Source organism: Cyclopterus lumpus, chromosome 11 (assembly GCF_009769545.1).
Source record: "Cyclopterus lumpus isolate fCycLum1 chromosome 11, fCycLum1.pri, whole genome shotgun sequence".
NCBI classification, from domain to species: domain Eukaryota; kingdom Metazoa; phylum Chordata; class Actinopteri; order Perciformes; family Cyclopteridae; genus Cyclopterus; species Cyclopterus lumpus.
The window spans coordinates 21222839-21235505 of NC_046976.1; the positions used below are offsets into that span (position 1 = coordinate 21222839).

The window sequence follows — 12667 nt, forward strand, 5'->3', positions numbered from 1 at the left end:
TGACTCTACTAGTACCGACTCTACCAGTACTGACTCTACTACTGATTCTACTACTACTGACTTTACTACTACTACTGACTTTACTACTACTGACTCTATTACTGACTCTACTACTACTGACTCTAATAGTAGTCAGTAGTAATAGAGTCAGTAGTATAAAACCCTACAAGCTGAAACTGAGACTTGAGCATTTTTTCTCTCAGCCCACTGCTTTCTGTCCTTCTTCACCTGCCACACCTAGGAAACACATTCTCTCTCTCACACACACACACACACACACACACACACACACACACACACACACCTCCTCTTTTCTGTGATTGGACGATTTGAAGCTACTCTGGCTCTGATTGGACGTCACACAGCCTCTTCGCCTCTTCGTCTTCTTTTATGAATAAAAACACAACAAACGGGTCAAAATCAAAATCAGGAAACTACTTCCACAACTTTTATGGCTTTACAAGGATGTCGAATCGGACATGAATCACCTTCACTTGAAGATTTTTTACAGGGATTTTAAAAAGGGAGACATTTTCTGTAAACATTAGCAAAACAAAAGAACAACATTTCTATTTTTTAAACAAATAAATCAAGAAAACAAAGAACCCCCACGTATATTTTCAACAACAACAAAAAAGCCACAAACAAATGGTTTACAGCGTATCTACCTCTATTATGTACAACGGGGGCAGTTTTCTTTCAGGCCGCTTGTGTCGTTTTCAAAACATACGAACGTGGATAATAAAACATTCTGCGCCGCGTTTCATCCCCAAAAAAACGGCGGAATAAATATCTGGAAAACGACATTTTGTTTTTATTTCAGGGTCAAAACTCAACAAACTGAAAAGTAGCAACAAAAGAAAAGCGACTGATATTTTGAACGCGTGATCTGCAGACGGAGATGATCTTCGGCTCCAGTCGTCCAGGTTTCCTTTTTCTTTTCTTTAAAAAACTAAACAAAATAAATACTTATCTGACTGGAGATCAGTGCACGTCGGAGTCTGAGAAGCACACAGACAACCGGAGGGATCGTCTGAGGTCAGAGGTCAGAATACTCAAGGAGAAACATTTCTGTTTCATTTCCAGATGAAAGTCCGGTTTATTAATTAGCCGCAAAAACTAAACTTTAGATTTAAAAACGCAAAAGAAATAAAATCAGTAGCACCGCCAACAAACACCTTCCGCCCTTTTTCTTCCTCTCTGGTCTTCTTTCTTCTTCACCTGCACACACGCACACACACACACACACACACACACACTCCCCCGCCCGACTCGTCTCCGCGTGCCGGATCTTGTCTGAAACATTTACTCCTCTTCTCTCCGCGGAGGAAACAAACAGGATGAAGGTGGAGCAACGGAAGGAGTCCACAGTCACCTGTTTCTTTATAAGCCAGTATTGATGTTTTAGTGTCATTGTGTTCACAAGAAACGCACAACCGACTGATTAGTAAGCTTTAAATGAGCAACGGTGTGTTTGTGTTTACACAACACTTTTAGAGCATCGAGGCGCAGAGAAACTAAAGTTACGTGACACGACGCGTTCAATCTGAGGTGTTGAGGGTCAAGAAAACTTTACTTTGAAATCCGTTGAAACCCCGCCCACCTGGAGAGGGAGATGAATGTAACCACATAAACCTTTCTTTTTTTTAATAAAACCCAGAATCTTCAAAATCTTCGTGTGTGGCCTCCGCGCGCACGTGTGTGTGCGTGTGTGTGTGTGTGTGTGTGTGTGTGTGTTTGTGTGTTTCCTCCTCGGGTTTCCAGGAGGATAAAGAGAGTCTCTCATCGTAACCGTCAGTCCATCAGGAAACGTCTCTGTTTCTGGTTTCCTACAGGAAGCGGCGAAAGATGAAGGACGACGTTTGTTAAACACCAGGAGGAGGAGGAGGAGGAGGAGGAGGAGGAGGAGGAAGAGGAAGAGGAAGAAGAGGAGGAAGAGGAGAAGGAGGAGGAAGAAGAAGAGGAGGAGGAGGAGGAGGAGGAGGAGGAGGAGGAACAAGAGGAGGAGGAGGAAGAAAAGAGGGTGACAATCCTGTGATGGTGGACGAGTTCATGATGAAGGTGAAGATAAAAAAAAAAAAGCTTGAAGGAGCAAAAAATGTAACTGAACAAATTGATGATTCCAGCTGATAATCCAAACTGACAGAATCCAGAGGGTTGATGGTGTGTGTGTGTGTGTGTGTGTGTGTGTGTGTGTGTGTGTGTGTGTGTGTGTGTGTGTGTGTGTGTGTGTGTGTGTGTGTCGGGGGGCGGGGGCTCCTCCTGGCTGCACAGATGGATCATGAAAACAGGGGGCCGGCATCTCCTGAAGAGAGGAAGAGGAGACAAAGGAAACGTTAGCGGAGCTGCAGATATGGGATATTTTCAGAATAAGAGCATGTCTTCCCGTCCCAACACACACCAGTTTAACCCGGACGCTTTCACAGCAGCCGAGTAACTCTTTAGTTATTCTCAGGGCTTGGTCACGGGTTCGATTCCCCACGGGATCAGACCAAACCAGATAATGGAGACGAGTAAATGTGTTGCGTTCATTATTAAAAAGGAAGTCGGGAAAGTGAACATTATTTTGGAGGAAATCAAACAGGAAGTCCTCCGTATTACTTTCTAATCTTCCGGTCACTCTGAAGATCAAAGGAGAACACACACTTCCTGCAGGGCTGTGTGTGTGTGTGTGTGTGTGTGTGTGTGTGTGTGTATGTGTGTGTGTTTGAGATAAGACTATTTATTTAAAGGGGAGTCTCTCACACACACACACACACACACACACACCGTTAAGCCATAAGTTAATATATATATATATATATATATATATATATATATATAGACTGCAATAATAAAGAGAGACTCACCAGCTGTGGAGGAGCTTCTTTAGTACGGAGACTCGACCCTGGGGACAGAAACACACGACAGAGGTCAGAGGTCAGAAGTGACCTGTGAGAGCAACATTGTATCAGACGGTTCAGACGAAGAATAAACAAGATTAAATAGAAATTAATCAAGCTTTCACTTCTTGGCCCACATTATAATAATAATAATAATAATAATATTTAATGGCCCATAATTATTAATATTATATATATATTTATATATCAATATATATTGATATATAAATAGCGTTAGCCACCAGGAGTCACTTCAAAAAGGGGCTCAAAGGTCCCCCCCCCCTTGTAACCAAGACCTTTACGTGGGTTTAAAAGACCCCAGAACCTAATTCAGGCCCTGGTCCCCCAGAGGGTCCTGGTCCTGGTCTCTGGGGAACGTTTCCTTGCTCTCGACTCTCTACATTTACAACATGAAGCGTTGTTACTTTCTCCAGAGAGGCTGAAGTCTGTTCAGAAAGAGAGAAAGAGAGACGGAGCAGAAGAGACGAGTGGAGACACGACGGAGACATTCCTGACATTCAGCCTCGCCTCGCTGCAGAGACACGCCCCCTCAGGCTGTAAAGAGCGATGCTGCAGAGACACGCCCCCTCAGGCTGTAAAGAGCGATGCTGCAGAGACACGCCCCCTCAGGCTGTAAAGAGCGATGCTGCAGAGACACGCCTCCTCAGGCATTAAAGAGCGATGCTGCAGAGACACGCCCCCTCAGGCTTTAAAGAGCGATGCTGCAGAGACACGCCCCCTCAGGCATTAAAGAGCGATGCTGCAGAGACACGCCCCCTCAGGCTTTAAAGAGCGATGCTGCAGAGACACGCCCCCTCAGGCATTAAAGAGCGATGCTGCAGAGACACGCCTCCTCAGGCATTAAAGAGCGATGCTGCAGAGACACGCCCCCTCAGGCATTAAAGAGCGATGCTGCAGAGACACGCCCCCTCAGGCATTAAAGAGCGATGCTGCAGAGACACGCCCCCTCAGGCTGTAAAGAGCGATGCTGCAGAGACACGCCCCCTCAGGCATTAAAGAGCGATGCTGCAGAGACACGCCCCCTCAGGCTGTAAAGAGCGATGCTGCAGAGACACGCCTCCTCAGGCATTAAAGAGCGATGCTGCAGAGACACGCCCCCTCAGGCATTAAAGAGCGATGCTGCAGAGACACGCCCCCTCAGGCATTAAAGAGCGATGCTGCAGAGACACGCCCCCTCAGGCTGTAAAGAGCGATGCTGCAGAGACACGCCCCCTCAGGCATTAAAGAGCGATGCTGCAGAGACACGCCCCCTCAGGCTGTAAAGAGCGATGCTGCAGAGACACGCCCCCTCAGGCTGTAAAGAGCGATGCTGCAGAGACACGCCCCCTCAGGCTGTAAAGAGCGATGCTGCAGAGACACGCCCCCTCAGGCTGTAAAGAGCGATGCTGCAGAGACACGCCCCCTCAGGCTTTAAAGAGCGATGTTTCAGAGACACGCCCCCTCAGGCTTTAAAGAGCGATGCAGCCGAGACACGCCCCCTCAGGCTTTAAAGAGCGATGTTTCAGAGACACGCCCCCTCAGGCTTTAAAGAGCGATGCAGCCGAGACACGCCCCCTCAGGCTTTAAAGAGCGATGTTTCAGAGACACGCCCCCTAAGGCTTTAAAGAGCGATGCTTCAGAGACACGCCCCCTCAGGCTTTAAAGAGCGATGCTGCAGAGACACGCCCCCTCAAGCTTTAAAGAGCGATGCTGCAGAGGTCAGAGTTCAGAGGTCAGAGGAGGACTTCATGAAGATCTGTATCAATGTTCCTCCTTTAAGAATCTGCATTTACTGGTTTAAACCATTAAAAGCTGAAACGAGCAGAACCGATTGATGAAGATAAAAGACACACACACACATGTCTACACACACACACACACGTGTCTACACACACACACACGTGTCTACACACACACACACGTGTCTACACACACACACACACACGTGTCTACACACACACGTGTCTACACACATACACACCAACAACACACACTCATTCACACACATACACACCAACAACACACACTCATTCACACACATACACACCAACAACACACACTCATTCACACACACACACACACACCAACAACACACAATCATTCACACACATACACACTAACAACACACACTCATTCACACACATACACACCAACAACACACACTCTTTCACACACATACACACCAACAACACACAATCATTCACACACATACACACCAACAACACACACTCATTCACACACATACACACCAACAACACACACTCATTCACACACACACACACACCAACAACACACAATCATTCACACACACATACACACTAACAACACACACTCATTCACACACATACACACCAACAACACACACTCTTTCACACACATACACACCAACAACACACACTCATTCACACACACACACACCAACAACACACAATCATTCACACACATACACACTAACAACACACACTCATTCACACACATACACACCAACAACACACACTTCCCTGTAATTATTTCAGAATTAAACACTTTTATGCATCAAACCATCAAACAGGAAGTCGTTCCAAAGAATAAATAAACAAAGTGTCAGCTCTAACTTTGAAGACACGTTCAGGCGGCGTGGGACAATAAAGAGTTACTGGTTTCTAGTTGTCTTTGAACTGGTCGGAACTGGTTGTAAACCACGGCTCTCCTGAAGCCAGAGACACTTCCTGTTCCGTCGGCTGAAACACGCTGAAGGGGCTCCAGCGTTGAGTTGTCTGATATATTAAACAGGTCAGTGAACGCCCCTCTGGATCTTAAAGAGGCTGAAAGAAACGACTGAGCGTCCTCACTAGGACCCTTCACGTCTCCTCCACTAAGCTAAAGCAGGACTAGCGTCCTCACTAGGACCCTTCACGTCTCCTCCACTAAGCTAAAGCAGGACTAGCGTCCTCACTAGGACCCTTCACGTCTCCTCCACTAAGCTAAAGCAGGACTAGCGTCCTCACTAGGACCCTTCACGTCTCCTCCACTAAGCTAAAGCAGGACTAGCGTCCTCACTAGGAGCCTTCACGTCTCCTCCACTAAGCTAAAGCAGGACTAGCGTCCTCACTAGGAGCCTTCACGTCTCCTCCACTAAGCTAAAGCAGGACTAGCGTCCTCACTAGGACCCTTCACGTCTCCTCCACTAAGCTAAAGCAGGACTAGCGTCCTCACTAGGACCCTTCACGTCTCCTCCACTAAGCTAAAGCAGGACTAGCGTCCTCACTAGGACCCTTGTCCTGCTTTAGCTTAGTGGAGACGTAAAGGGTCCTAGTGAAGTGTCCTAGTGAAGTGTCCTAGTGAAGTGTCCTAGTGAGGACGCTAGTCCTCCTTTAGCTTAGTGGAGGAGACGTGAAGCGTCCTAGTGAAGTGTCCTAGTGAAGTGTCCTAGTGAGGACACTAGTCCTCCTTTAGCTTAGTGGAGGAGACGTGAAGCGTCCTAGTGAAGTGTCCTAGTGAAGCGTCCTAGTGAAGTGTCCTAGTGAAGTGTCCTAGTGAAGTGTCCTAGTGAAGCGTCCTAGTCAGGAAACTAGTCCTCCTTTATCTTAGTGGAGGAGACGTGAAGCGTCCTAGTGAAGCGTCCTAGTGAGGACACTAGTCCTCCTTTAGCTTAGTGGAGGAGACGTGAAGTGTCCTAGTGAAGTGTCCTAGTGAAGCGTCCTAGTGAGTAAACTAGTCCTCCTTTATCTTAGTAGAGGAGACGTGAAGTGTCCTAGTGAAGCGTCCTAGTGAAGCGTCCTAGTGAAGCGTCCTAGTGAGGACACTAGTCCTCCTTTAGCTTAGTGGAGGAGACGTGAAGCGTCCTAGTGAAGTGTCCTAGTGAAGCGTCCTAGTGAAGTGTCCTAGTGAAGTGTCCTAGTGAAGCGTCCTAGTGAGTAAACTAGTCCTCCTTTATCTTAGTAGAGGAGACGTAAAGCGTCCTAGTGAAGTGTTCTAGTGAAGCGTCCTAGTGAAGCGTCCTAGTGAAGTGTCCTAGTGAAGTGTCGCGTCCTAGTGAAGCGTCCTAGTGAAGCGTCCTAGTGAAGCGTCCTAGTGAAGCGTCCTAGTGTAGCGTCCTAGTGAAGCGTCCTAGTGAAGCGTCCTAGTGAAGCGTCCTTGTGAAGCGTCCTAGTGAAGCGTCCTAGTGAAGCGTCCTAGTGAAGCGTCCTTGTGAAGCGTCCTAGTGAAGCGTCCTAGTGAAGCGTCCTTGTGAAGCGTCCTAGTGAAGTGTCCTTGTGAAGCGTCCTAGTGAAGCGTCCTAGTGAAGTGTCCTAGTGAAGCGTCCTAGTGAAGCGTCCTAGTGAAGCGTCCTAGTGAAGCGTCCTAGTGAAGCGTCCTAGTGAAGTGTCCTAGTGAAGCGTCCTTGTGAAGCGTCCTTGTGAAGCGTCCTAGTGAAGCGTCCTAGTGAAGCGTCCTAGTGAAGCGTCCTTGTGAAGCGTCCTAGTGAAGTGTCCTTGTGAAGCATCCTAGTGAAGCGTCCTAGTGAAGTGTCCTAGTGAAGTGTCCTAGTGAAGCGTCCTAGTGAAGCGTCCTAGTGAAGCGTCCTAGTGAAGTGTCCTAGTGAAGCGTCCTTGTGAAGCATCCTAGTGAAGCGTCCTAGTGAAGTGTCCTAGTGAAGCGTCCTAGTGAAGTGTCCTTGTGAAGCATCCTAGTGAAGCGTCCTAGTGAAGCGTCCTTGTGAAGCGTCCTAGTGAAGCGTCCTAGTGAAGCGTCCTAGTGAAGCGTCCTAGTGAAGTGTCCTAGTGAAGCGTCCTTGTGAAGCATCCTAGTGAAGCGTCCTAGTGAAGTGTCCTAGTGAAGCGTCCTTGTGAAGCATCCTAGTGAAGCGTCCTAGTGAAGTGTCCTAGTGAAGCGTCCTAGTGAAGCGTCCTAGTGAAGCGTCCTAGTGAAGCGTCCTAGTGAGGACTAAAACGAGAGCTTTTTATCTCTTGAAATAGAGACGAGGCTGAAACACAAACATCAGCTGTCGGTGGTCAGCAGACCAGAACCACTGAGGAGAGGTCAAAGGTCATCGGGCTCGACCAGAGACAACCACCTGGGAGCCGCAGGTTCATTCCTGACTGGCGGAAACGCAAACCAGGACGAGTAAACAAGTAAACAAGTAAACAACTGCAGAACACAAATGTTATTTTGTAACGTTTTTTACTGATTGATCCGAAATCAAGTTCTATGTGACCACCCCGAACCCGGCTCCGAGGAGGAGGCGGAGCCTTCCTGGCTGTGATTGACAGCACAGAGTGAGGTAATGCAGTCAGACTTTTATATGTGTGTGTGTGTGTGTGTGTGTATGCTAATTATAATTAATAAACATTTAGCGATTGTAAGCGTCTACCATGTGACAGGAAGTGAACCGAGCTGTTGCCTAGCAACTCAATTCTGTTGGAACTGTCCCGTGACTAAAGTCAATCCTTTATATCTTCACCACTAAAACTTGAGCATTATCTGATCCCATATATTATTATTAGAATAAATAATAATAAATAAAAAGGCAAATAAATAATAAAAAGAAAATAGATGCTTGAATACATGTGAAATAAAAATTATATATATATATATATATATATATTCCCTTTATTAATATGCATCCCCATCGTGTAGTAAGATATCGTTGTATGGGAACATAAACATATATAATAATGGTATAATAGTAGTTTTAGTCCTTCTGGTCCGGACCGTGGACCCCCTCTCGTCCCAGCAGGTGGTCCTCGGTCCATACGGGCTCCTGTTGGACTATCAGAGGCAGAGATCTGTATTTTGATTTCCTTCTCCCAGGCAGCAGGTGTGAGACCTGGAGAGACCGGTTTGAGTTCCTCCAGCACAACAAACAGTCGTGTTCCTCCATTTTCTTTCCTGAAACGCAGCTGCAGCCAACGCTCACAACGCGCCCGCTGATTTGACTACTGAAATTACGCCTGTAACTGCACCGCAGAACCGGTTCTCCACACACAAAGAACATTTCTTGTTCTTCTCTTTGTGCTCAGAAATCCCCCCAAAAAAACTCCTCTCGGCATTTAAAAAGCGTCGACAGTGAATCCCGAACCGCCACCCGAGGCGGTCGCCACCCGGCACGGAGGCCCACCGCGGAACAAAGGCCCCCGTCAGCAGGGTTGACACCCGCTAACAGATGAAATGTCAAAGGGACAGATGAGTCCATCACCCCGGGGCCCGAGAGGGGCTCTACAACAGCTCTACCTGACACCTGGTGACCTGGTGACCTTGAGTGAGGTGTAAATAGAAGGGAGGGTAATATCAGCAATGCTCTATGGGCGGGGCTACAAGGTGATTGACAGGTCGACACCAGGTCACACCTCCTCAGTCCACATGTGGTCACTTCCTGTTCCCTGGTTACTCAAAGAGGGAGAAGAGGAGGCCGAGGACAAACTAAACGTCTGGATTTCAACATTCCCGTTGAGCCGCGTCGACAAACTGAAACCCTCGGTTTCGAGTTGCCAAAGTCGTGACGGCCTGTCATCGACTCGTCTGTGCTATTTGTTTCAGGACGCCAGCTTCCTGCCGCTGTCTGGCAGGAAGTGGTGCAGCGTTGCATCACCACCACCTCCTAGAAAGACAAACCTTTCTCCTAATCTGATCGTAACGCTCCGCGTGGGTGAAACCGGCACGGGGGGGTTTTGTTTTAGTGATAGCTCGTGGATCCATAATAATTAACTCGGAGGAAACGGGCTTAAAACTAAATGAAGAGTTTCTTTTTGTAAAACGATGGACGTATTTAAGCCTCGATGTCATTCATCAAAGACATCGGATTCAAACTGTTCACCGTTTGGGTCTTTTTAAGACACGCCCCCTTAGACTGGAGACACAAAGTTTTGCGGAAGGAATGCCGTGAATTATAGGTGCCGATGTGACAGTTACGGGAGGGGCGGCTGTGCGTGTGTGTGTGTGTGTGTGTGTGTGTGTGTGTGTGTGTGAGATGACTTCAGTCTAACATGTTGCAATACGTCAAGGCGTGAGAGGAATGAGGAGAATTTCCGAGAAGGTCACGAGGTGGCCGACAAATTCATACAGACAAACAAAGAAAAGGACAGATATGCTTCACACACACACACACACACACACACACACACACACACACACACACACACACACACATTTTAACACTGAAGCATGAAATCATGGAGAAACAGCAGCAAAGAAACAACCAACAAAGCTTTTTTAGTGTAAAGAATTGATAAAAGTTACTCTGATTTCCTGGTTCAGACTCTTTGTTCCGATGAAGGTAAATCTGTATCCAGGCAATCATTAACTACCTAAATAAATAATGTAAAGCCGGACGACCGGAGCGCAACTTGAAAACTACCTAAAAAGAAGTTCCACAAAGGAACCTCAGCCTCCCTCTGTTACCGGGCAGATTACTTACGGTACTTTCTGTCTGCAGTAAACGATGAGGGCGATGGCGGCGCCGAGAGCGACGAGCACGGCGATGACGATTCCAGCGATGGCTCCGTCTGAGAGGCCCTCATCCAACGCTCCCTCCTCTACAACAACAACAACAACAAGGTGTTTACACGCTGCTGGGAGGGATGGCAAGAAGCAACTTCTAGGGAAGCGAGCCCCGTTGCAACACGAGGTCCTGAGAAGGAAACCAGGAAGCTGCTGGTTGCAGATATAAAACTTCATGTTCACAACAGGGTACATGATCACATTTATGTCCCTGTTGCAAAACAAAACATTCATATATTTGTTAATATTGTGGCATCACAAGGGGACAGGTAGTGGAGGGGCGCTACAAAATGGCCGCCAGTGCAAGAACTACATCTCCCAGCCTGCCTCACCGCTCACCCAGCTGCAGCTGCTTAAGGCACCTGATTGAGGCAGGGCTGGGAGACTTAAGGGAGAGCACCTGGGAAGGAGAAGGGAGAGCGGAAGGTGAACCCACGAGCACCTGGAAGAGGACAACAAGGGAGAGGACCTCGTAGCCTGGAGTCACCAGGATTGAGTTTTTGTTTGGTTAATTAACCACTTTCTCCTCCGGGATGTTTTGTGTTTTCTAACTGGACCTTTTTTTTGATACTTTGTTGTTTTTGGACGTTACCTTGCTGGTGGGATGGGAAATAAACCTGGACTTTTTGTTAAATACCCTCGGACGTGCCTGTGTCCAGCTCTCTTTTTGCACCGCCCCAGGCTAGCCTGTCCTAGCGACAGCCCGTGACACTACAATATAATGGATTGACATGACTGGACTTTCGCTATAACTAGCATGTTAACTTGCATGCACCGTTCGGCCATTTTAGTTTCAGAGGTCATGAAGCTAAACGTTGGACAAAGAGATAAATGAGGTCATCTTAGTATTAGCTTGTTACCTTGTATGTTAAATGCATGCGACGGTTAGCATAATAGCATTAGCTAGCATTAGCATAACAGCTCACAGAATGAAGCTGAGAAATAATAAACTTCTGTCTTTTCCATGTTCTTTGAGTAATTTAGACGTCGTGCTGCTCATGTAAATGTGCAGCTGATATTAATAATAGCTCATAGCTGACGCCGAGGCCTCGCTTCCGGCTCCAGAGAGGCGGTCCTCACCTTTAACGGACAGGACGTGGGTGTACGAGCTGTTCTTGCCCGTGACGGCGTTGTGCGCCTCGCACGTGTACGTCCCGGAGTTTTTGTAGCGCGCCATCTTGATCAGGTACGTGGACGTTTTGACGGCGGTCATCGTGCCGTTGAACTTCCAGGTGAAGTTGGCGGGCGGGACGGAGGCGGCGGAGCATTCCAGCTCCACTTGGAGGTCTTTCACCTCCACGGCATTTTCGCCCGAAACCATCGCTGGTTCGGGACCGTCTGGAGGGGAAAACGGAGGATTGGATGTCAATAATTCATAATGCAGCTTATCAGAGTTCTGTTTACCTTATATTTGTATGCATTTCAATTTAAAACCATTTCTTTAAGGTAATAAAAGTGCGACAGATCAAATCAACACTCACAGTTGACCACCATCTTGTAGGAGGCCTCCACGGTGTTGATGGGGTTCATGAACCGGCACGTGTACTCCCCGTTGTCGTCCTTCTGCACCGGGTTGATCCCCATGGAGGTCGTGTTGGAGAAGAACGCCAGGCGGCCGGCGGCGGCCAGCGGCTTGCCGTCCTTTAGCCAGGTGACGGTGGTCACGGCGCCGGCCGCCGCCTTGCAGCTGAGGTTGGCCGCGCTGTCGCCGGCGATGAGGGTGGCAGTCGGACCGCTGATTTTAACACTCGAGAGGGCATCTGGGAATATTAATAAGAGAGAGATGTTGTTTCTCTTTTACGTCGGACTTCAGATATCTACTTTCAAAATGTGCAAACCGCGTCTACTTTGAGGATAATCAACCCGATTCATTGAGATAAAGACCATGTGAACACATCGAGAGAGAAAGAAGAAGCTCTACGTTGAGGAGCAAAGGAACGGATAAAACTGAAGCAAAGGTATCCGTAATACAAGTCAAGCCCCAAAAACATTGATTCAAACATTTCCCACAATGCACTTGGATTGTTCTCGGAAGGATCTTTTTGTCGGGTGGATTTCCTACAACCTAAAAGCATGAAAGAACATTCAGAGGTGCAGAATAATCCTCTCACCTTCAAGTTACCAAAATAAAAGGCTCCACCACCACACTCCATCCCGTCAGCTCCGCTCTTCTGATGCCAATCTTCTGTCCATCCCACATAGGACCAGGCACCGGACGTGGGGTGACAGACCTTCTCCATATCTGCCCCCTCCCTCTGGAACTCTCTCCCCAAACTCATCCGAGACTGCACTGATCTTTCCTCATTCAAATGCAAATCAAAACCGAC

The 12667-nt window shown here is 47.7% G+C and overlaps 1 protein-coding gene across 1 annotated transcript in view; it reads right to left on the bottom strand.

Moving 5' to 3' along the window:
- Nucleotides 1-414: 414 nt before the first annotated feature.
- The window catches only part of si:ch211-264f5.6 (carcinoembryonic antigen-related cell adhesion molecule 5), a 17584-nt gene continuing 5331 nt past the window's right edge, over nucleotides 415-12667 (bottom strand). The window contains exons 6-10 of the mRNA XM_034545663.1: nucleotides 11822-12100; nucleotides 11421-11678; nucleotides 10258-10375; nucleotides 2850-2887; nucleotides 415-2305 (exon numbers count right to left, since the gene is read on the bottom strand). Coding sequence (XP_034401554.1) covers nucleotides 2869-2887; nucleotides 10258-10375; nucleotides 11421-11678; nucleotides 11822-12100 — 674 coding nt within the window. The 3' untranslated portion in view covers nucleotides 415-2305; nucleotides 2850-2868. The remainder of the gene's footprint in view (nucleotides 2306-2849; nucleotides 2888-10257; nucleotides 10376-11420; nucleotides 11679-11821; nucleotides 12101-12667) is intronic.